Source organism: Oryzias latipes, chromosome 23 (assembly GCF_053564925.1).
Source record: "Oryzias latipes strain Hd-rR chromosome 23, Olatipes_Hd-rR_3.1".
Classification (NCBI taxonomy): Eukaryota; Metazoa; Chordata; class Actinopteri; order Beloniformes; family Adrianichthyidae; genus Oryzias; species Oryzias latipes.
The window spans coordinates 23,418,082-23,443,794 of record NC_136259.1 but is presented as its reverse complement, the minus strand read 5'-3'; the positions used below and the strand labels follow the sequence as shown (position 1 = coordinate 23,443,794).

At 40.5% G+C, this 25,713-nt stretch overlaps 1 protein-coding gene across 2 annotated transcripts in view; it reads right to left on the bottom strand.

The window, feature by feature from the left end:
• The window catches only part of rassf3 (Ras association domain family member 3), a 58,536-nt gene that overhangs the window by 30,726 nt on the left and 2,097 nt on the right, over positions 1–25,713 (bottom strand). The window contains exons 1-2 of one of the 2 annotated variants that reach the window (XM_078941829.1): positions 17,801–17,971; positions 16,738–16,847 (exon numbers count right to left, since the gene is read on the bottom strand). In XM_078941829.1, the coding sequence (XP_078797955.1) occupies positions 16,738–16,847; positions 17,801–17,870 (180 nt within the window). In that variant the 5' untranslated portion in view covers positions 17,871–17,971. Of the gene's footprint in view, positions 1–16,737; positions 16,848–17,800; positions 17,972–25,713 lie in introns of those variants that run through there. The other variant, XM_023952372.2, reaches the window with a different exon arrangement.

Below are 25,713 nucleotides of genomic sequence, written 5' to 3'. Positions count from 1 at the left end.
GGTTTCAGTCAGAGGTGACTTGACTGTTGGGTTTATGCGCACATAAAAAGAATCAGATTCGTCACAAAAAAGGCTTCATATCGCTTTTTCATGGGCCAACAAATGGAAACTGTTACTTAGAAGTGGGGTAATTTAATTTACTCCCAATTTCAGCCACTTTCTTTAGCGTTCCCCACTGAACAGGATTTTAACGGTTTCACTCTGATATCAGCCATGAAAAAAAACAAAAAAAAAACATAAACATCAGCAAAGCACGTTCAGCTGCAGTCAAACGTTTGGTCCAGCTGCAACAAATCAAGCTGAACCCACTCCTACAACTCTGCTAAAGACCACAGTTTTCTGGGCAAAAGGGCTCTAATTTAAAACCAAGGAGGTCAGAAAGAGACCACCGATAAATCTGAAAGCTCTGGAGCTGCCAAACCCAAATATGTGCCTTTGAAAAACAGCAAATGCGTTGATAAGCAGGCACCTCGTCACTTGACCGTCCACAGTTCTCCTTTGGTTTAGTTCAAAACACATTCACCCCAAAATGCCGTCTAGCCTTCTCATGAACTTTTGCCCTTTTCCAGTCTAAACTTTTGTACCAAACGGTAGAAAACGTCTGTCAGATGATTTTCATTATATGAGAGGCTGCAGAATTTCTTTTTTATAGAAGACCCAGTTGAGAACAGCATCTGTGGGAGAAGGAGCAGCAGAGCTTCATATGCCGGTTGTGGAAGATGAAGAAGAGGAAGGCTCCATCTCTCAGAGTTTCATTACTTTTTGTGCTTTGGTTAATTATAGTGCATCATAGCCCTTTCACCCAGACAGCCTTTTAATTCCAAACGCCCCTTTCTAATTAAACCAAACCTCAAGTTAGACCGTCTTTCTCACAGACTGTAATAATATGATGAGGATATAATGTAAGAAAAATCAAAAGTATCCCACTGTATAGGTGATTTTCTCATAGCAACCACATGGTTTATTAATCATCAAGGCTTGATAAACATGTGTATATATTTTTGTGTCTCTACGTCAAAGTAAAATTTAGAATTCTCAATAGCAACCATACAGTTTTATAATAATCAAGGATTGATAAAGATGTGTACCAAATTTGATGACTCCATGCTGGAGTAAATTCTGAATTTTCCATAGCAACCATTATTTACACTTGTTTTACCCACATGATTTATTACGACATAACGTGTTCTGCTGAAGACGTATTTTTAAGTTGTGCACAATTCCACAGTTAAAGCATTTTTTGTTAATTATATGTAATTTTTTTACCCCTAAAGTTGTTAGGCATGCGTGAAACTTGTCAACGACCATCACTGTAAAATTAAGTTTACTAAACAAAAGCAAATGCAGAACAAATAACTGATAATACTTTATATACTAAATAAAACGGCAAATATTTAAAACACAGAATGAAAACCAAAGGAAAAAGGGGAACATATTAATAAATAAACAGGACAACATTAGTAAAAAAGCACATTTGGACCTTTTCTGTGGCCCTCAGAGAGACTGTTCCACAGGTTCTTGTTTTACCTCTGCTAACGATTAAAAGTCTACGGCTGAAGTAACCTCAGGGCTCCACAACGGCCCGTGTGGTCAAAGCACGTGTGACGTTAAGAAAAGAGCGCTAAGAGCCACGAAAAGAACCTCAGAATCCATCCTGAAGGTCATAAAAATGACCCTCACCTCCACCACATCTGTTGGACCCGATCATTGACTCAAAAACTACAATATACTTCTGTGTCTTGACTTGATCTGAGGTAAAGTTTTGTAACGAGGCAGACTGTCCTCCTTGACCCCAACAGTGTGGTTGCCTTGGCGATGTGGCATTAGAGGGAAACCTCGTGGACTTCATTAAAAAACCTTCATGTCAGTCCGGAGATGTGAACCAGAGTTCTTCTTTAAGTTTAGACCTTTACTTTGATTATCTGGGAATAAATCAGTAGGAAATGCATCAACACAAGCAGGACTTTAGGATTGTTTATTTATTGTTCTATATTTAGAAAAAAACCTGTTAAGATAAACGCATCTGCACGCGCTCAGTGAGCTGTGCGGTCACGGCCCTGGATCCGGTCCAATTAAACATTACTGACATTCCAGTGCAGCAAACTCCTGCTAATGTGCATCAGGCTAAGGCGAGCATCCCAAAATAGTAACTCCAGTAAAAGGAGAGGGACAAAAATAATACTCTAAAAGAGTAAAACAGTACAAGTACTGAACTTATGTGGTTTAAATTCTAAAACTTGTTAGCAGAGGATAAAATAAAAAGGAGAATTAATTCGTTTAATAGTATTTTCAGAAATATTTGAGATTATAAAGACTTTTGGGGCACATATACGATATGAATGGGTTTATTTTATTGAAGCTCCGCCCACATGCATGACTGCAAACTTTACAAACAAGACTGTTATTTTCCTGAGGTTCAAACAACCTTCACACCCCAACAATGTGAAAAGTATTTTACGTAGAAAAAACACCTACCACCAAGTGTAACTGAGTAAAAGTGCTAGTTAATCATCAAAAATCGACTTTAGTATGAAGCAAAAAAACTATTTTTACTCCCAACTTCCCACCTCTGTCATTAATCCTGCAGAATAAAAACTCCAAGTGCTCTTTTGTTTTTTTTTAATCTGCATTTTCTTGTCTGTTCCTGATCCACAACAATTTGAATAAAGAAATTCTCAGTTTGAATAGAAGTTGTAATTCTATATGTCCTCCACAACATGAGAAAAATGCCACCAGAACACGTTCAAAACAGCGTTTTTATGAGAGTGGCGCTTTGCAGAAGCAGAGCTCCTGTGGATCCATCCTGGGGTCTCTCATCCATCGAGTCAAACCGGCTCTACTTATTAAATCCTACTTTGTGGTTTGAAAAATGTTCTCAGGCTCTCAAATCCTGGTCTCAACCTTTCCCACAAACATTTGACGGAGATTCGGTTTAATGTCAGCGACAGACGGAGAGGAAAGCTGCTCACAAAGTGATGAGGAGGAGGAAAGACAGAAGAAGAAAAGTGTGAACGTCTTGTAGGAAATGGTTTCTTCCCAACCACCAAAAACAAAAACAGAACCAAGAAGATCTGAAAAAGAAGTTTTTTTTTAAGTTTTCTAAATGAAATTCAATTTCTGTGTGTTTGAGTTGGGAGCATTAAATAAAATAAAAAATCTATTAACAAAACAAAATACAAGCACAGCTTTAATCAAGCACCAAAAGACTTAAATTGACTATAAGAGTCTAAATAAATATAAGCAGCACATTTATTTGATAATTAATTTTAAAAAGTCTTCTTTTTGGAACTTTTCTTACTGTTTTGCTATATATAAAAAACACATTAAATATTCGATTTATTTAAAAATCTGTTGTTTTTACTGTTTTTTTTCTCTTTAAAACTGTTTTTTTTCCACCTTGTGGAGCCTTCGTCCTCTAAAAGGTTTTTGATCAAATGTTTTAAATCTAAATGTGAAACATTCACAGAAATCTTTGTCTGCACACGTCCTGCTGCTAAACCCGTGATCTGAATTCAGGTCAAGCTGGAATTCCGTTTCATTTTTTCCATGATCTTTTTTCTCAGTTTAGACGGGTTTTATGGGGTTAAATCGACCCGGGTTCTGTGGGAAAACCTGCCTGCTCTAATGTGAGGAGTTAAACATTAATGCAAACAGAAGCGGCCTGTGACACACAGAGGAATGAAAGACAGCGATGATGTCAATGTTTAAAGTTCAAACTAACACGGGAGAAAACCTGTTCGTCATTGATAAACATGAAAGTTTATTTCAAAAGGAACAGGAAGGACGTTAAACATTTAATTGTGCTACAAATGTAAACAATTGTCAAAAAAAACTCTCTTTACATCTGTAAAACCAAACCAGCCGCTACTAAATTGACCCGATTTTAAGTTTAAGTAGCTTTACGTAGCTTCATCTAATCCTCAGACATAAATATTTTATTGCAACAACATTTTTTTTAGTAAATTCTAAAGGTCTGTTTTAAGGAAAGAGACGTTTGTGGTGGTACGGGTCAAATCTGACCCGACAATCTCGTACGAAATAAGATTGAGACGTTATGAAGGTTATATGTGTTAGTGAATCATTTTGTGTGTGTGTGTGTGTGTGTGGGGGGGGGGGGGGGTGAGAGGTCAAACTTCGAGGAATGTGTCTCATTTACAACAGACGGTAAAATACGCAAACCCAGAGAAAAGAACGCAGAGGACGTCGTCGAGAATTCCCCTCGAGCTCCGATGACCTCACCCCGGAACGATCCTCCCTGATGTGTGTGTGTGTGCGTGTGTGTGTGTGCGGGTCATCCACAGGTGTGTGCTTGTGTGTCAAATGAAAAGGCAGGAGCTCGGTACATGTGAGGGTTCCACTTAAAAGGTGGGAACCTGCAGAAAACTGGTACTTTATGGAGGAAGGCCCCACCTTAACAGAGGGTTTTGTGAGAAAACATTAGAGACTCTTTTCTTATCGGCTCTGTTTGCCTACAGACTTTCATCCCCCCCGTTTCCTCAGGCTCCAAATGAAATGTCAAAATTTGGTTTCATCAGATTAAACAAACCGCATGATCAGTAACAATCAAAATCTAAAACAAAAATTACGTTTTAAAGGGCAGATACCATGAAAAATCAACTTTTGGAGCTGTCAAGTGTTTTATAATGTGCATTACTCACAAAGAAATACCCTAAAGGGATATTTTGATCCATTCCTTCATTTCTGAGCACTTCTGCAGAAACCTGCACTCTGACCTCCACGAACACGAGCGGGTTCTGACATTGTGACATCACAAATTGGGGAACAGCCCCTTCCAGGAGGAGTCTGTGCTGCCAGCCCCGCCCCCAGGCTAACGCACACACCCACTCTCTCTGTTGAGCTAGCGGTGATCGGCTAAACGCTTTCATCTTCTATGCACATCCATCTTTGCATCTTAAATCAAAAGCTGAGACTGAGGGTTTTTTTTTGGTGCATTAAGACACAAATACTGCAAAAATGCCTGAAGGTTGATGAGGAAACTACTTTGAAAACAGCCACCAGAGGAAACAGAGTGATGCAGTTCAATGGGGGGGGGGGGGGGGGGTCTTTGAACCCTCCATGATGAGACTGTTTAGGTGTGCCTGTGGACGTTCTTGTGTTAAGGTAGGCAGTGTTTTCCGACCGGACCTCTAGGTTCCCTCGGGCTCCGTGTTTCTGTTCAGGACCGTCCCGGACGAGCCCATTACCCGGGTAACGAGCGGGTTCCTGTGATTTTTCACGTCTAACTCGGACGGCCTCACTCAAAGAGTTTGGAGGTCTCCCTGCCTTTCTCCGGGAGGGGTCCGGAGTTTCACCCTGACAGAACAAAGACCCAAACATCAAAGGGTGGAGGTTGGGGTGTGAAACCACAGCGGTGCGAGTTACACTGAAGCTGTTGGGGCAAGTTGGTGGTTGATGTGGGGGGTGTCAGGAGGGAGGACTCTGAGATGCAGGTCTTTGAACTCAAAGAATGCACCGCTGGACAATTCTCATGGAAAAATAATAGAAACAGCAGAGAGCAAACCTCAGCGTCACGCAGATTCCTCTGCTTTTTACCTTTTTCCACAAATATGTGCAGAAATGTTTGAACTGTTTGAAATTTGCATCAAACCACTCAAGCTGAACTTTAATATTTAACATTCAGTTTTGTGTTGATCAGACAAAATCATCACGTTAATGCATTTTTAGTAAACTTTTTCATTCCTTTTCGGTTGTTTTCATATTACCATATTTGTAGGAGCATAAGGTCCTTTACTTTTCTAACAAAAATCAACAGTGCATCTTATAATCCTGGTATAATTCAGTTTTTTATATACATTTTGCTTGTGTTTACTGACCTGTTACTAATTTTCCACTTAAGAATCGGTCCAAACGATTTACAACGGCGTTGTTGTCAGTCGTCTCTCATCTAAAGAGTTCAAATGAACAGAGAACTCAAACAGAATTAGCTTGGATTGGGAAATTATAACAATGTTTTAGATAAAACGAGGAATTAGGGCTTTTCTTCATCCGCCTCATCTCTGACTTTGTGGTCATGAAATGATGAAACGCAGCAGAGAACATTCCGGTATCTCAGAAGAACCTCACCTCCGCTGACTGAAGCTGTAAATGAGTCCGATTACAGATAAACGCACATAAACAAGGACTTTGCTTGAACCTCAGATGTTTATCCACAACTTTGTAGTAATATTGTGTTAAAGTTGTCAAATGGTTAAAGATTTTTAGGGATGAACATTTGCTTTAATGCCTGAAGCCTCAGATTTGCTTCACTGTGCAAATATTTTATGTGACATTTTCAGCATTTTTGCTTTTATTTTGAAGTCACAGGAAGTGTTTTTTGTGCAATTTTGAATCAATGAAAGGACGATAGAGCCATGCGGTGGATTTACAGTTGCTAAAGACGTTAGAGTTGGCACCTCTACTGGGCCTTTGAACATGTTTGAATTTTATTTTGAAATTAAGACTGAAAGGAAGATGCTACAATGAAGTTTATAAATAGAAAAGCTAGAAAACGCATGATTAATATTAAAGAAATATTCAATATTAACAAATAGGGCTAATAATTGGGTAAAGCTATACAGACCCCATCAATTAAATGCAAAAAATGTGTCAAAATCAAAAACTAGAAGCTGTTTTGATGCCATTTATGCTTCAAAGATCAACACAGATCTTTTTCTAAAAAGATCTGTTTATTATTTATCAGATTGTTTATTCTCAGCTGAACTCCTAAAAAAAATAAAAACAGGATAAAGAAAAGCAGCTGCAGCACAGAAACAGAATTGTGAACTGAACCTCAGAGTTTAATCAAATGACATGTGATTTGTGGGAACGATGAGCCTTTTCTGCTCCGCCAGCACAACCCATCACATCCATCCCGACTCCAGATTCAACAGTTAGTTAGATGAGGACAACTCTGAAGTAAAATCAGACGTAAAAACAAACAAAAAAAGCAGTAAGTGCAGTCAAAGTCAATTCAACTATAAAAATAGATCTGATTAATGCAGGTACACTTAACCACAACCATAAATAGCAACCTTTGTGTCTTGATTCCCAACAGCTTGAATTCAGTCAGGAGTAAATCCCCCTTCCAGATCTCCCCTTAACCTGAATGTGGGTCATTCACGGCTCTTATTCCAGCCGGCCTGTTTGTAGATCGCCGAATATACGAGATAAACACGAGAAACGTTGTGCAAGCGGACGTGTGCTCACAAGCGTTAGGGAGTCCCACCCTGATACAGATCTGGGCTTTCTCCTGAACCTCCCTCTAACCGAGGACAGAAAGGAGCTTTTTTCACAGAGTTTGGTGAACTAGAAACCCTTTGACCTCCTTCTGCACATAAACAACAGTTTCCGAGAGGTCAGAGGCTTGAACGGCGAGGACGAAGTTTGTTTTTCTGAATGGACAACACCATGCAATCACAATAACACACTGAACTACAGCTTCAGGTCCAAACAGTCCCAGCTAGCACTGATCAATCAGCCCCAAACAGATCAGACCCTAACCAATACAACATTTTTTTAAGTTTTACGCCCAAAACAGTGAGCTTGGAATAATGGCAGAAAAAAACACTCCATACGGAGCTCCATCACTGTGTGAATGTGTGTGTTTGTGGGTGAATGGGACTGTCACTGTAAAGCACTTTGGGCCTTCTAAAAAGGTAGCAAAGTACTGTATAAGTATACGCCATTTAGCTTTAATAAAAACAAGGGATGTGACGACAACGGCATCACCGCATCACTAACATCACCGCGGTGATGACCGGGCTTTTTTTTTTTTTAAGTTCTGCATATGGTGCGTGATTGGAACTATAATAAACACATTAAACACATTCATCTTTGCTGATAATTTACTTTTGACTTCAAGGGTTTCTGGGGGAAACCTTTTATTTTTGTTCTCCGTCACTCCCTCTACTTACACACACACACACACACACACACACGCGCGCCTTCAGAAACACACACACGTTCCACAACAGGAGCTTCCGTCTCGCGAGGAAATACGACAAATTTACTGCGTTCTACTCATTCATTCCCATTATAAGCTGCGTGCGTTCTTAAGTGCGCGACACAGCCGCCCACTGGAGGATTTTGTGTTGGGGGGGTTATTACTGTTCTCCTTCACTCTGTAACACCAAACATGAACGTGCACTGTTAGATTTCCATGATTATCACTACATGTTTTGGTTGGGAACTATTTTGTGCAGCGCAAAGTTACGTGTCTGTATAGACAAAGGCGGAGCCTCCTGCCCCGCGTTCTTCATGGGTGTCAGGCTTCATAGCTACCAGAAAGGTGACGAGGTGTCTGCAGTCTGTTTATTACTGCGCAATATATAATATTCTGAGAAGATGTCTGTACCAGAGAGCACAGGTAAAACCTCGCATGCAGCTAGAGAGCGGTCCGCTGCAGAAGAATCAACACGCACCCCCAACACACGTGTGCACTCCTTCCTCCTACACACGGAGCGCGCTGACACACACACACACACACAGTCATTCTACAACACCTATTTAGTTAGTTCATTAGTTAGATAGGTAGTAGTTAGTGTTACTGTTAATTGTTAATAAAGAATACTGCTTTGTAATCGGGGGGGGGGGGGATCAACGTATTCCACCGATTTAGTAGTACAGTGGTCCCTCGCTATGACACAGTTCACCTTTCACTGTCTCAGTGTTTTTAGTGTACATTGTGTTCTGCATCCTGATTGGCTGTTGACCTTTGTCAACCGATCTTAACAAAATTGTCAGTTGATCAGTGCTAGCTCCACTGAGAAAGTGGGTGTGTCTGTTAGCCTGGGGGCGGAGCTGTCAGTGCAGACTCTTCCTGGAAGGGGCGGTTGTTCATTTTGTGATGTCACAGTGTGAGAACCACCTCATTTTCATGGATTGGGAGGGGCTGGTGCTCAGAGAGCAGGGTTTTTAGAGAAACACAGAAAGTTCCGTGAACAGATCAAAATACCGCTTTGAGGAATTTTTTTATGAGGAATGAACATTATAATACACTTGAAAGCTCAAAATGTTGATTTTACATGAGAAAAAAAGAAGAGAAAAGTGTAAAAATGTTCACGTCTGTATGAGAGAAGTGTATGAAGTGTGTACCGAGGGGTTTTACAGACTTAAATTGTCTGTAGTTTGACAACTTAATTTACACATTTCGCCTAGTGTAGGATCTTTCTTTAACATAACTATTGCAGAAAATGAGGGAAAACTGTATTGCATAACTGCCAGTCTTGGATAAAAAAAAGAGACCAGATTACATGGTCTTCCAAATAATCTGATGATTTAAGAAATCAGAGAACAATCAGATATGTGGTGAGTATATAAAGCACGGCAGAGTAAATAAACTCCACTAGAGATCAAATTAATTTATGTTTGGTTTGTATAATTACGGCCCCCTTTTATTAATGACCGTCTAAAAAAATTGCAGGATCTATTTAGACATTTTTCTTGAGTTCGTTGTATTCCAGAGAAACATCAAAAAGGTAACTAAGAAAGCAAAGAGTCAGAACTGTGATTCGAATGTTTCCCATTTGATCTGGGCTGCATGGGTGGGCCTGGATGGGACGTCGGGAGTATCAGGGAGATCAAGCGGGACCCGTCTGTTGATGAGTCTCTAAGCTTCATATTGGTGTCGTGTTTCAGCGACGGGCAGCTGATGGGGGAGCTTTGTCTGTCGGACCTGCATCTGACTGAGCAGTTAATCCCTCAAAATCCATAAAGATTACAGTTCAACAGTGGCTGCTATAATTCATCCCTCTGTTCCCTGTCTTCATAACTCATATGATGCTTTCTTTCTATGACAAAAAAACGTTTCTATGACATCTACATGATTCTTCAAACACATTGAACACCTAGCATAGGCATAACTTTCTAACCTCTACTGAACAGGTAAATATATTCAGTTTTACATATTTATCTATGTATAGTTTATCTGTATTTCCATTGATCAAATAACAAGTAGGTACTTTTTAAAAACCCAGCATGTACGACATAAATACCCAGTAGGTATTTTATAAATACCTAGTAGGTACCACATAAGTATGAACCAAATAGTTCCACATAAATACACAGCAAGTACCATGTAAGTACAGAAAAGACACAAAAAGTAACATGTAAGTACCCAGTAAGTCCCATAAAAAGTACCATGTCAATACCACTTAACTACGCTGTAAGTACTATACTGTAAAAGAAAGGGTTCATGATGTCATACATTGTTGGTACTTTTATGGCCTCATTATTTTCTATTATAGTTAAAGATTTATAATCTTTAATCTATAAAGGGATATCTTTCTCCTCCTGAGACAACATGCTGGTTTGACGAAGAAAGGTTGGAGTTTATTCTTGATTAAATACAACTGCACAACTTACTTATAAATGTATAATTGGTCTGAACTGCATATAATTCCTTTCTAAATTTATTTTCTTTCTAAACATGTTTTATCCAACGTTTTTTTTTTTATAAAGGAGGATAGTTCCTCCAGCGTTTGTTCATCAGCGTTAGGCAGGTCTTATCTTTTTCTGAAAACAATAGGTGGTTGATAAGAGCTCCAGAGGAAAAAGAAGATCAGGAGAAGAAAGAGGAAAAGAATAAGAAGACTGTGCTGATGTTTGTTCACAGGAATGGCAGCATGAATACAGATGTTTGATAGAGATTAGACTGAAAAGAGCAAAGATATGAAGACTTTGACGGAGCCTCACCTGTGTTTAAGTATCAGTTTGGTTCATCAATTAATGCTAATATCTTAGTCTATACTGTGGTAAGTTTATGCTAAGACAACTTTGGATTGCCAATTCAAAAAATGTTAGCCTGGAGCAAAAAACACAATAAATTAAAAATCAAATTAAACATTTAGTTAGCTTAGCTTCGGGTGGGCTAGCTTTACGGTAAAATTAGTTTGTGCTGATCTAAGTCAATGTTAATGTCAACATCGACAGCTATCAAAAAAATTAAGGTTAGCCCTTGTCACAAACCAAAGTAACATTTAAAGGGCCAGTAACATGCAAAATGAACTGTTTGAGCTTCTAAGTGTATTCCTCAAAAAATAACCCCAAAGCGGTATTTTGATGCGTTCACACATTTACGAGTATTCCTCTAAAAACTTGCACTCTAAGAACCAGCCCCTCCCAATCCATGAAAATGAGTGGGTTCTCACATTGCGACCGCCCTTTCTCCATGGAGCTAGCGATGATCGGCTAAACATTTTCCTTTTATATGCACAACACGCATATACATATTTGCAAAAGTTTGGATGTTGTTGGTTTTCTTGGGCGAAACACAGAAACCCTGCAGAAGCCGGCTCTAGATTTGCGTCAATGAAATGGGCAGCACCCACCAGGAGAGAAAGGCGGAGCCTCAGAGATGGAGTACTTCCAGGTAGGAGAATTAGCTGTGAAAGTAACTCATATTTTATTTTAAAATTTGTTCTTTAGTGTGCCAAAAGTAATATATTATCATAAAAAAGGAAACATTTAGGGTCCGCTTGGGTGTATTCAGACTGAAAATTTGTTCCGGATTATTGGGGGAAACAAACTGTGGTTCACTTTTAGCGGACCAAATGTGTCCAGTCTGAATACACCCTTAGTTAGCTTAGTCTCTGCTAGGCTATGAAAACTAACTAACAGCAATGTTAACTTGGCATAAAGCAAACAAACAGCATCAAACCAGATGTGTGAATCATTGAGCAAGAACTCAAATAGAAAATCGTGTTTTCTAATGAAGACTATTTGTAACAAACTGACACCGGCCTTTCCAAAGGAAAGTTTAATCATGTTAAATTCTTTAAAATAAAAGCACAGCAAGTTTTCTCTCACTACAGTCACAGATTTCTTGTAGATGTCTCAACTAATCTTTAAGATAGTCTCCTCCATCGCAATCGCACCCGCATCCCCCGCTCTGACTCCCTTTGGATGTATCAACTCCTTATCTCACGTAGACTCTTCAGGTTCTCCAAAACAAAGTTTCCTTGTTACCAAAGCACCAAAAATAATATTTACACTAAGGAATCATGTTACTTATTTCATTTTAGATGTTTCCTGAGTAAAATATAAATAGTTCCAGATGTCAGAACTAACAAAAAGGAACTTTTTTTTTCAAAATAAAAGTCCTAGTTTAAATGAATCCACTTCACATTTATTTTCTGGTTTTTTTTTCTATCACTAAAATCAAAGGTTTCTGTGGTGATTAAAATCACTAGTTGTTTGAGGACTCATACTTTCTAATTTTGTTCCATTTATGCCATTAAGGAGCCAAAAAACAATCCATTGCTGAGCCATCGTAGCTGAACACTGGAGTCCTAAACAGGCTTCACTGTCATTATCTGGCCTTCGCAGATGACGGGAACACAGAGAAAAGGGCCATAAAGTGGCGTAAGATTCTACTGTCACTCTGTTGGAGGTACCGCACCAAATCATGTAATGTACGAGCTTAAGGCCGTGTCACCCAGCTACTATGTGCATTTTGCACACATTGCTGGGATGAAAATTGGTCGTAACTTGAGTATTCATGGGAAAAGTGAGAAAAGTTGTGGTCTTTACGTGAAATGTTCACAATGTATCACGAATGTACCACGTAAAAACCACAGAAGAAGTACAAATAAACCACACAAAGAACACGTAAAACAACAAAAAGCCAAATCTGGTCCAAAATTTGTGCGTAAGTTACGTGATAGGTGTGCCATGTACGCGCGTTACACATATGTGGAACGGTCGTAGAAAGTCACAAATTTGTGCAAAACTCGCACCCAATTGCATAACATTTATGTAGTAAGTATGTTCTACTTCTTTCTCTTTTGGCTTTTCCCATCAGGGGTCGCCACAGCGAACAAGTCGCATGGTAAACTTGGCAATGTTTTACGCCGGATGCCGTTCCTGACGCAACCTTCTCAAAGCAACCGGGCTTGGGACCGGCACAGAAGTAGAGAAGGGAACAGGGAGCAGCCCGGAGTCGAACCCTGGTTTCACGGACGGAAGGTGCCGCAAACCAGCACGAGCTAAACCGGCTCCCTATGTAGCAATTGCGTATAAACTACGCAAAATACGCGTAAACTGCGTAATTCTCAACCGACCAAAAATTTTGAACAGCTCTCGACAGACATCTGCGTGCAACGACGAACGTAAGAGAGACTAATCTATATCACCTAAAGACCGAAATTTCAAATGTGGAAAATGTACGTAGTGACTGTGTGACACGACGAGTAAACCAATCTAAAGCCACGCATGTCACATTTTTAATAGCTTATCAGTAAACAATAGGCTTAATGTTGTGCCATCACCGGTCTTTACAGTAAGTTCTGCTGCTTCTCCTGTAAAGACTTTAATCGCTCCCGGCTTAGATCAAGGACGATCAACCCGTTGGTGTTAACGGGCTTCCATTAGCGCCAAAGAGAGAACACGTGCAGATTCCTGCCCGTCAGGACTCCCCGTTTTGCCCCGTCCCTGTGCTGTGTTTGCTTCCTCTGGTGGGGCTGTGTTTGTCTTTCCCAGCAGACAGGAAGCAGAGCTCAGGCCGTCCTTTCTTGTGTCTGTCATTGACGGCCTCTGTTGTCAGAGCAGCATATGAGGAGTGGTGTCAGGACAATGAGCAGCCCCCTTCTGAAGCTTTTGATCACCAGTTTGAACCCAAACTTTCTGGAGCCTCTCTCACATCCCACTTCCATGTGGAACAGATTCAGGCGACTAATCAAATTACTCTGATTATGTTAGTGTATTAATAGTCAGAGGTCTGTTTCTAACCAGGTTTGATTACCGACGTCAGACTTTGAATTGCATTTGTTTGGACTCTCTGTGATGTTTACAGTGTTTTTGTCCGTAATCTAATCTCTGGTTATTTAAGTTTGAGATTTATCTAACAAGTTGGATGGCAAGAGGATTGCAACAAAGTTTTTGAAATGAACATGTGTAACACAAACATATCAAGACTGATGTGTCCGTCAGTCTTCCTCCCATCTCCTTTAAACACAAACAATCTTTAGAACTGCTTAGAAGTTAAAAAACAATAGTTCGGGGGAAACACATGAAGCTGTAGAAATTGAAGGTTTGATTCATTTAAAAACATGGCCGCCTGTCAGATCAGCTGTAAGTGTCCACGGCTGCGGTAAAAACCCCTACAGGTATGTTTTGGTATGTGTGGACTCCTGTTAGCCACACACCGACCCTCCACGCACTATAAAATGACGTGCTCAGCATTAGTCAGCACTCTTAGAGAGTGAACATCTTCTGGGGTGGTTTAAAATGTGCCGACCTCATCCTGCTGCTGCTGCTGCATAAAAACAGCCACATCAGAGACGGGGGAACCGAAACCACAACGTGCCGACTGGAGCTTTTCAGCCGCCAGCTGGATATGAAAAGACGGCTGCAACCTATTTTTAGATTCGATTAAAACTGACAAGCTCATCACATTTTTATAAAAACGCTAAAAAGATAGAGACACATTCATACCCCCAAAAATATAAATAAACCGACAAATCCCCTCACAGGTTGGTTGCTGCAACAATGAAGACTTAAATCTGATGAAGAGCATTTACATACGAATCTTCTTTTTTTTTAGTGGATTTTGCTTCTATCATTCAACCAGGAGGACGGCCAGGACAGGTAATACTCTGTATTGTTGTGGGTTATCCTATAATTGCTCAAATTTGACTTTAAAACTTGGCTAACAAAAAAAAAACAAGCTTAGAATGGACAAGCAGTAATGAAGCTACGAAAACTACTTCAGCATCTGCGAGGCAAGTGCAGCCAAGAGCCACAGAGATGAGCACATTAGCTCCGCCTCTTCACTTTGCTGCTTCAGAGTGTCCACTGCTGCACAGGAGCACTCAGATTAAATCCATGAAAGTTCAAAATTATCCAGTGCAAGATCGCAAGACAAGTTTTACTGGAATATTTTGAAAATTCAATACATGAATTGTTGGCTTAAGCTGAACAACACAATATGAACATATATGGAAATTTAAAAGTTTACTTTTGCCGATTCTTCTAAAAATGACATTGATTTGTTCAATACCCCCCAGGTGACCAAAAAATAAAATGGTTGCTATTTTATGTTTGTATTTATATTTTATGTTTGATATTTTTTTTAACGCATTTAAATAAATGCGTTAAAAACAAACCCCCAGCAAAACTTACTTAATTTACTCAAATTAGAGTTCTACTTTCTACAACTTTTTTGCTCTGTGGACCTTTAAGCAAAAAATATTTTAGGCTTCTAATGTTTCTTTAGCTATCAGGCAAAACGCTTTAGAAGTTTTACAGAAATTAACCCTTCTTTTGCTTTTTTAAACACACACGAATGACGGATATGGAACCAAAATGTGACTTTCCTGCTAAATTTCTACCGGGAACAACTGAGGTTTTGTTCTCATTAGGCTTCAGCAGCGCCTTTGAGTTTTTATAGAATGGCTGCAGGTGATGATGACACAGGAAACAACACAAACATCTCTGTGTAGAGAACCAAACAGCACGATCAGCAGATTCAGGCCAGAAGAAGGGAGATGTTTTTCCTCATCAAGGTCAGTTTTTGCAGAATAATGTTTTTTTTTTCTACTGTGACACATCCTGTAAGAGCTTCCTACCAGGGAAACGACTGAACATGCAAACACGCCGTTGAAGCAGCGAATTCCCACAGGAACTCCACTGTTTTATGTGTATCTAAGCAAAAACACTAACCTGAAGCAGACGGCTGTCCTCCAGGAATCAAACATTCTTAGTGAGGGACGCACAATGGGTGTGTATGCTCACGACACATAAAATACCACAACATGTTAACACCAAAACCTGCTTTGCAGCTCGTTTCCAAGCAAATCCACATCAGGAAAATAATTTTAAAAATCTATAGGAGCAGTAAAATAGGAGGTAGTTTGTACAGAGATGTTGTTTCAGCTCATATTTACTTCAGTTTGTTTATATTTATGTTTATCTGCCTTTGAAAAAGTTTATTTTGGTCATAATTTTGACAGCTATGAAGGAAATCCTGACTCCTGCTCATGTTTTTAAGGACTGAACTGCTTTGAAAAACAGCTGATAAAAGAGAAACCAAAGCTGCTGAAATGTTTGCCTGCAGCACAACCATGTGGTCTGTTTCGGTACTGCAGGAAAAATACTTCAAATGATCTTTTGACTCAAGTAACAACCTATTTTATATAAAATTAACATACTTAATCTTTAAAGGCCCATTCCGAATAAAATTTGTGTTTCTAACATGTTCATTTTTCTCATGATGGAGGATACATATAAAGAAAATTCAAAGTATTTCTTTAATGCCTTTTGAAATAAATCGTTTTTGTGACATAGAAAATATGCTGGGGGGGGGCAAAAGCTCTCTGCTCTGCTCTATTCTGATGCATCCACTTGTAGACAAATAGATTCATGTACGTCTTTGTTTTCTGCGTCTGAGCTGGAATCTGGATTTAAACTGTACTACTGGACAGCTCTGATGTTGCTCACCATTTTGGTTTCACCGGTAAAGTTAAGTTGGGGTGTGAGGGGCTGTAAGCTAGTGGGAGTGCTTTCAGCGTATGTGCTAGAAACCGACAAGTATTTTTTATTTTAATTAAAAATGGCATCATCATAATGAAAGATTCACTGGGAATGCTTTGAAAATAGATCAATAGATGATTGAAGTGTGACTTTAAACATAAATTTAACACATTTAATCTTTGAACGGATGTTTTCTACACTAAACAAATAAAATGATTTTTATTTTTTTGTTTAGAGTGGAAAGACAAAACAAGCAGGAGGTGCACTCACATGGAGCGGCGCGGGGGTGTTGTTGTTGTTGTTGAGCCGGTCCTGGCTGACGGGATGACAGTCGAGCGACACTTTGTTCCGACAGGCAGCGTGACATGCATACCTGCAGCCTGCAGAGAAATGACTGGAATGAGTTCATGAAAAAAGACCGAGTGTGGCAAAGCAGAAAGAAAAGTTTCATCCTGCGATTGTAGTCTTACAGAAATGCAAACAATGCAATGAATCTTTCTGTAACGTTTATGCAAAACCGGAGCTCCCACGCTGCAAAAGAAAACCACCATCATGCAAATGCAAAATTTGACTTAAAACTGCAATGAAATCTTTTTTATTTAACGTCAAAATCAACAAAGAGGATTCAAAAAGCCAAAACTGGGCAAGAAAAGTAAATAATAAACACGATTAAACCAACGATTATGATGCGTTTTATTTAGGATGGATTAAAAACAATTCCACATATTTACAGTAAAATAGACAAAAGAAAATTAGAGCAAAAAATACATGAAATAAATGCAATAAAATGACTTAAAGCAAATAAAATGCCACCAACTACTGAGTGTTAAAAGCCATTTTAGTGGATATTTAAAGCTGAATTTATAACAACTGCTTTAAAAAGGTGAACCTACGGTAGATGTGAAAATTGAAAGAGACATAAAAGCACAAGCATGATCTGGAAATGTTTAGGCAGGAAAAACAAAACTGAAAAGGCTTCAGTTGAGCTGCTTCATGCGATTTAAACAACTACATTTAGATTTTTATAGGAAAAATACTCTTGGGAGGAGTTTGGCCAAAACAGATGAACACATAGTTTTCATTATATGCTGTTTTAGATTAATTTTGTTTGACTTTTATAGGAAAAATTCACTTTGAGCTTGAATTTATGGCCATTTTCTGTACAAATTGTTTACGTTTCAAAAAACCATCTCTATTCGGGTTTAATTGACGTGAACTTGATCCCTGTCATTCAAACTGCACAGACACAAGACGATCTCGACCGCCACCACACCAGAACTTCCATTTTTATAACATTGCAGACAAAAAGCTTTCTCTGGCGACCGGCTCTCACCCGTCCCTGTGGACTTCTTCCTCACGTGCTGACCGACTTTCTTCGACAGTTTGCACATGGCTGCTCCCATTTCCCATCTTTGTTGGCGTTGGGTGCCTCCTCGCGCGGGACCCTCGCTCGTAGGATGCCGCCCGTCGCCTCGTCTAACGTCTGCCTGAGCCGCTCGAGTGCTGAGTGGCTGATTTACCAGTCAAATGGAGGCCTCGGTGATGGACGCACAGGCAGGAGGAGGGAGGACGGACAGACTGCTGACTCAGCCGTCCACACCAACCGTCTCCTTTGTGATCACTTATGCAGCTTGTTATTACTGGAGGGGGGTCACGCTGACCGACTTCCTGTCCGTTCATTCAGCCCTTCAGCGAATGAAAGCTGTAGAAACTCTTTTAACGCTCACAACATTTTAGCTTTTACTCGTGAGGAATTAGTCATGATTAAGCCTTAGTCACATGACCCGTATGGGTTCTGCAGGTTTGTGGGTTGTCCGGGTCTGCTGAGGGTCACAGAGAGGAGTGCAGGGGTGTCTTGCAGTTCCTTTGGGGTTTGAACAGCCACCAATGGACTGTACCATTGTCGTGCGTCTGGTAAATGTATTGTGAAGTATTTGTAAGGCCGCTTATTTGTACGTTTGCAGTATTTCTTCAAGTTTAAAACATTATAACTCAAATTTACAAACCGGTTTATCAAGCTGATCCTCATCCGACTCAGACCACTTTTCCTATTGCACTTTTGAAGAATTTCAGATTTTATTTCTTCTCCAGTGCCATTTAATGAGCTGAAGCAATAGATCAGGACAGTTTGTGTAACCAGGAGGCTGTTACTCAGCTGATTCTGTGCAGCTGGATCATATTTGGGTCGTGTATCCTTTCCTCTCACATGTTTTGACCTCCATACATTATCCACAACTAAAAGAACTTTGTGTTGATACGATAAAGTGATAGTCAAACTGTTCTACCTAAATAGATACAATTGAAACATTTTTTATTTATTTTAATGAATACTATTTCTTTATTTTAATTTATTTCTTTATTTTAATTTAATATGTATTATTTTTATTTGACATTTAAAACTATAAATAAAAATCCCGTGGAACTTATTATTCAAGCAACCAACTACAAATGTCTATTAGGACATAACAGCTTCAAAGATTCAAACCAGTCGTTTGGGTCTTTTAGACAGTTTTGTTCTTTGTGGTTAAAGAAAGTGTGACCTTAAGTTATTCCATTTTAATTCATTTAAAATTCATTTAATGTTACTTCATCACAAAGAAATCCTCCAAAGCGAGGTTTTGATCACACATTTCTGAGTATTCCTCTAAAAACCTAAAATCTGAGCACCAGCCCCTCCCAACCCATGAAAACGAGCGGGTTCTCACATTGTGACATCACAAAGTGAGGAACAGCCCCTTCCAGGAAAAGTCTGCGCTGCCAGCCCCACCCTCAGGCTAAGACACACCCACTTTCTCAGTGGAGCTAGTGATGATCGGCTAATCGCTTTCTTTTTACATTCTCGTCCATCTTTGTTTAAGTTTGGATGTCGTTTCGTGGGGGAAACGTAGAAACACTGCAGAGGCCAGGTCTAGGATGATGTCATGAAATGGGCGGAATGGGAGCGAAAGGCGGAGCCTCAGAGATCTAGTTATCTTTCTTCCGAGTTGGAAAATGAGCTGTGAAAACAACTATTGCATTTAATTCATTTGATGTGCCAAAGGTAATATATCATCATATAAGCCTCTTAGTTAACTCTAAAAGCCTTAAGAAAAGCACAATTTGGCTCTTTAATTTATCTAAGCGCTTTGAAAAAAAAGGGTTTTCATGTTTAGGTTAACCCCTAACCCTTAATTGACCTGACTTGGTAGAAGTGAGCTTGTGATTGGACGTCTGTGTTTGCATCACATGGACATAAAAAGACAGACAGTAAAGACACAACAGGAGGAGAATCGAACGAAGTCCGACCAAGATTATGTTGATACCTTTTTATCAACATAATCTGGTTCTGATGCTGCAGTTACTCTCATTACTAGATTGGTTTTTCCAAACCCATTGTATCTTTTACATCTCTAGTACGTATGCATTAATGCAAAATGTAGTTTTTTTTTGTTTTTTTTTAACTACACAAACAGATTTAACTGAAAAAAAGTGAAGGAATGTCAATAAAGGAAAACTCAGAAAAACTCAAACGATCAAACTCACAATTGAGGAATTCGGTGTCGATTTATCAGCTACAGGCCGGAAATGACAGTGAAATCCAACCTTCCTCCCTTCTGAGCTGTTTTTATCCATGAATCAAACGAATGTGGAGCAAACAGTAACTTTACCTGCAGGGCAGCATTCTCACAGTCTCAATGCTCAGTCCTCGCCATCGGACTCCGTCTGTGACTCACGAGGTCATTTCAGGCGTAAAAACACTTTTCTGATCTGATCTGAAAACGTTTTAACTTTTTTTTTTTTTTTAAATTATAGTTTATAAACTTTTCAAGAAAAGAACACAACCAGCACAGCAGATATCTAATAGTAAAAGGTGCACATTATTTAGGTTGCAATAACATGTTGGGACGTTTTCTTAAAACAGTTACTAAATACTTAGAAATACAAAATGTGAGCCTCCTTTAACCCTTGTGCTATCTTAGATGACCCCCCCCCCCTTACATTGACGTGTTATTCCTACCATGACAAAGATGGATAAAGGTGGAAAGATTTCATGTAATCCATGGACACCAGTGAAGATCACAAATCATTGAAGAAAAAAGGTTCAGAGCACTGTCTAGTGGGTCTAGATGACCCAACTCCCAATGTTAAAGTGCCTAGGATAGCACAAGGGTTACAAGTATATCAAATAATTCTCGAGGAATCAAATTGACTCGTAAAGTAGCATCTGAGAATAAAAAAACAAGACATCTGCAATCATTCTGGGGAGAAAAAAAAAGAATCAGACAAACAAAAAGGCAGGACGTTTAAATCAAATGTATTTTCTTACGTTTACCATTTGGGAAAAACAAAACAAAAAAAACAATCATGACCTTTTACCACAAAAATGAAGCAAAAGTTCTACGCCACGTGAAAGCCAATTCAACAAGGCTGGCCAACGCCACGTCTAGTTGAAAATGTCGGAGACCCTTTAGCAGATCACTGAGGCGGTCCATTGGAAAAACCTTAAGTCTCTCTGTACCACTGTGTGACGGATGGAGGTTTCATTTGTATCCATTGTAGTAGTATGCATCTCCTAGCCAGGAGTAAAGGTTTTTGGAGCAGCCTTATCTGTCCAGGTAACACAGGCAACCTCCCTGACAGCCCTAAAAGAAACAAAACGGGGTCCAGGGCAAAAGATCTATGGAAAATTGAGCTGAGCTCCGTAGCAACATTTTGCCAAAATCTGACTGCCAAACACAGTGGCAGTAAGATCCTACAGCATTGAGTCCTGTGTAAATTCAATATTGGTTCTCCCTGAGTTTGCTGCATGTAAATGTTTTTTGTGCAGAAACAAAAGCGTTTGACCAAGTTTCAACATCAAGTTCGATCCCCAAATCTGTCTTCCAATGATACTTAGATTTCTCACTTGTAAGAGGGTTCGATGCCATTAATTGTGGATAACAGAGAGAAAGGAATTTCTTCTTGGAGGTGGTATTTTCATTAAATTTCAGAAGAAAGTTTTTCTACTGGGTGTGGGATTGATTGGTCACCTGGGAAGCAGAGGTCTGAATAAAGTGTCTCACCTGTAGGAAACCTAAAAACTCTTGTTGTGATATTCTGAATCTATCTTGAATTTGTCCAAAAGACAGAAAAACACCTTTTTTGAAAAAGTTACAGGCAAGTTTTAAACCCATATCATCCCATTTGTTAAATATCCCAAAATCTAAGCCTGGTGAGAAGGCTACGCTTTTAATAAAAGGCTGGATCGCACTGGAAAAGTTTTATGAACCCATTTGATACCTAATGCCATTCCAAATATGTTTTAACTTTGTATTCCCATGAATATTTAACAAATATGAAATAAATGACATTTATATTAAGCTGAATTTCATTTGCTTTAAGAAAAACAAAGTTTTATAGAAATGGAAATAACTTCTCAGGATCTACATGATGTTCGACAGAAAATATGATTATTTCATGAAAATCCTACAGTTATTGATCTACTAAATAATTCCTTTAGCATCAACGAATCCAGAGAGGACTACGACACGGAGTATTCCAAACGCTTTGGACTTTTTTCTGTCTCTTCTCGCACCGAGTCTATAATGAAGTCTGTGTTTACAGAGACGGATTCAAACGCTGCCCAGCGATTCTTAGAGCTCCGCTGCAGAAAAACAGCCTTCAGAGCACAAACAGAAGGCTGGAATTCACAAAATGAAGCTGAGCTGGCTGTGAGTGAGAAAATTCAAAATACTAACCACTAATAGCAGGAAAATACGAGGGTTTGATCTCTTCTTCCTTGCCTTCAATGGTTTGATTTACCGCAGAATACACCACAGAACTCGATAAAAATTATTAAGGACTTTGGCTTATTTTTTTAATCTATACTATTCTAAACATATAGTTTCAAATTGAGTTACTTTCTGTATTTTACTGCAATGAATGGATTTGTTCTCTAATTAAATGCTAAAAGGATTCAGAATTATTTCACGCTCCACCACAGCAGGTAGTGAGACGTTCTACCCCAGCAGGTAGTGAGACGTTCCATCACAGCAGAGGGGTGAGACGTTCTACCACAGCAGATGGGGAGACGCTCCACCACAGCAGGTAGTGAGACGTTCTACCCCAGCAGAGGGGTGAGAGGCTCCACCATCGCAGAGGGGTGAGACGCTCCACCACAGCAGGTAGTGAGACGTTCCATCACAGCAGAGGGGTGAGACGTTCTACCACAGCAGGTAGTGAGACGTTCTACCCCAGCAGAGGGGTGAGAGGCTCCACCCCAGCAGAGGGGTGAGACGTTCTACCACAGCAGGTAGTGAGACGTTCTACCACAGCAGAGCGGTGAGACGTTCTACCACAGCAGAGGGGGAGACACTCTACCACAACAGTGGGGGGAGATGTTGTTCCACAGCAGATGGGTGAGACGCTCCACCACAGCAGATAGGTGAGACGCTCCACTATAGCAGAAGGGTGAGATGTCCTTCCACAGCAGTGGGGGGAGACGCTCTACCACAGCAGGTAGTGAGACGCTCTACCACAGCAGAGGGGTGAGACCGTCTACCACAGCAGAGGGGGAGACACTCTACCACAGCAGGTAGTGAGACGTTCTACCCCAGCAGAGGGGTGAGACGCTCTACCACAGCAGGTAGTCAGATGTTCTACCCCAGCAGAGGGGTGAGACGTTCTACCACAGCAGAGGGGGGAGATGTTGTTCCACAGAAGATGGGTGAGACGCTCCACCACAGCAGATAGGTGAGACGCTCCACTATAGCAGAAGGGTGAGATGTTCTTCCACAGCAGTGGGGGGAGACGCTCTACCACAGCAGGTAGTGAGACGCTCTACCACAGCAGAGGGGTGAGACCGTCTACCACAGCAGAGGGGTGAGTCACTCTTCCACAGCAGATGGGGAGACGCTCTATGCAGGTGCAGCTTTTTTTTTCCAAGTCTGGACTTCTTTTCACACAAATCCCAAAAGAAAACGTGTTGATAGAGGTTTAAAGTGTGCAAAGGCGGCGTTGAACCCTCGCCATGCTGCTTCACAGTTGCTATGACATGAACTCAGGTATTTTATCACAGAATTGGGACATAAGCCCTCTACAATAAATGTAGCCACAAAAAGTATGAAGGCAGCAGAGCGCATGTTTGCACAGCTGTCCTCACTGAGACGCTGTGAAATTCATCTGAACCGCCGGATTCAAACTGTAACCAAAGACGTTCCCTGCCAAGCGTGCCCATCTAACCTTAACTTTATACAGAGGTTTGTAGTCATGACAACGAGAAAAAATAAAAGTCAGAACCAGAACATGGGCCGCTGAGCCAGGGACTCACCGCCGCTCCTGCACAGCCACCGGACCTCCAGGCGTCCGGAGCGCCGCAGTACTTTGGAGAAACGGTCGAAGTAGCGTGAAAGTCTGCGGGCCGTCCTGCCAGCGATCTGGACAAACCCCATCCTGAAGCTAATCCGCCTGCAGTTCAGGACTTCTGTTTGAAAGCACACTGAAGAGGAGCGTCCTCCCTCCCCGGTGTGTGTGAGGTCCCCGAGGGGGGGTGTATCACCGTCCACTGTGGGTGGGGCCCCCAGCAGCTGACAGACACGCAGAAGGAAGGCGGGCGGGCTCCAGAATTTCTCACTGAGGTTTGAAATCGGCCGCGCTGGCGTGAAAGCGCCTGGTCCACAATGATGTTCTGACTGTTCCTTTAAGGTCCTCATCTCCTTCTGTACGTTTTACTGCTTTTAAATAAAGGTTTTACATTTGAATCTATTGATCAGTAAAACGGATAGATGTTGTTTATCAGTATCCAGATTTATTTTGTCAAAATCTCTGTCAGTTTTCTCCCTTTTCTGATGTTTTTCTCTTGTCTTCTGTATCTTTAGTTCCTTTTTTTCATAGAAAATCTACTAAAACCATTTTTTTAAATTTTCTAATTATTTTAGTTATATATGGTTTATATATATCTCTTAGTTTTTATAATAACTTTTATTTGTTTCAGTGTCCGTCCAGGTTTGCAAATCAGGAAAGCTCAGACGAGGCTGGAGATCTGGTTACACAGAAGCTTTCTCTTTCAGCCCATCATTAATGAAGAGACCGGAATCGAACAGCGAACCCAAACGGATGAAGACCCTCGGCTCTGATGGAAGGTTTCTGTTTCCTCGTGGATCAGCAACAGTTTAATCCTGTTAAAAGTTTGCAGGTTTTTCCTCCGGTCAGGACCGGCTGGACGGGTTCTTCCTTCCTGCTGGCAGAGGATTTTTTGTTCCTCTGAGGGATCAAACTGTAAAGACGCTTCCGTGCGGGAGGAACGTCCTGCACCCGAGACGGAAACTAAAGACATCTCTTGGTGGATCTTTTTATCCAAAGACCCACAAACTATTTGTGTTTGTAACAAAAGCAGAACCTGATCCAGAACAGTCACTACGGACATGTTGTCGGCCTTCCATGATGCACGCGTGATGTCGTCCATGTGTTCAGATGTCCGTCGATGCATGAATTCGGTTTTCAGCAGTTTGACTTTTTTACGCAGTTTTTACGTAGTTTGTATCCAAATCTTACGCAATCGTGCATGATTTTTGCAAGATGCGTAAACAAATTTGTGGCTTTCCACGACCGTTCCACATATGTCCAACAGACTTTTCACGCATGAACCACAGATTATTTTATTGATCTTCTAAACCCGTTTTGTCCCTTTTGGGGTCACCCGAGCCTATTCCGGCCACTCCTGGACGGTGGGAGGAAGCCGAAGTCCCCGGAGAAAATCCACGCACGAGAACACGGCCTTTGACGCAAAGATCCATAAATTCCTCCTGAAAGGCTGTTAAGGAGCGCAAAACAATAAGGCTGAAGGCCGATCATAGGCTACGTTCACGCTGCAGGGTTTAATGCTCAAAAAATTTTTTTTGCAAGGCCGTTCACATTTCCTATTAAATGTGAATTTTTGTGATCCCCTCTGTGGCCGTGAAATGACCCAGATTGCGTTCGAACGGATTAATTATTGCGTTCGTACAGGTTAATCATTTCGAGGGAACGGGATAGTATTTCGAGTGAAGGGAATAGTATTTTGAGGGAACGACATAATAATCTGTGGGAACAAGATATTAATCTGTGGGAACAAGATATATTTTAATATCTTTATGTCAGGACACGGGCTCCGTAAGATACAGGTCACATAGGGGCAAAAGAAAATCGGAATTGGGTCCTTTCAGTCTGCAGTGTGAACATTGCCTTACTTTTTCTTTATTGGTCTGAAATAATCAGGTGTGGAGTACCTCAGGGTTTGATACTACGACC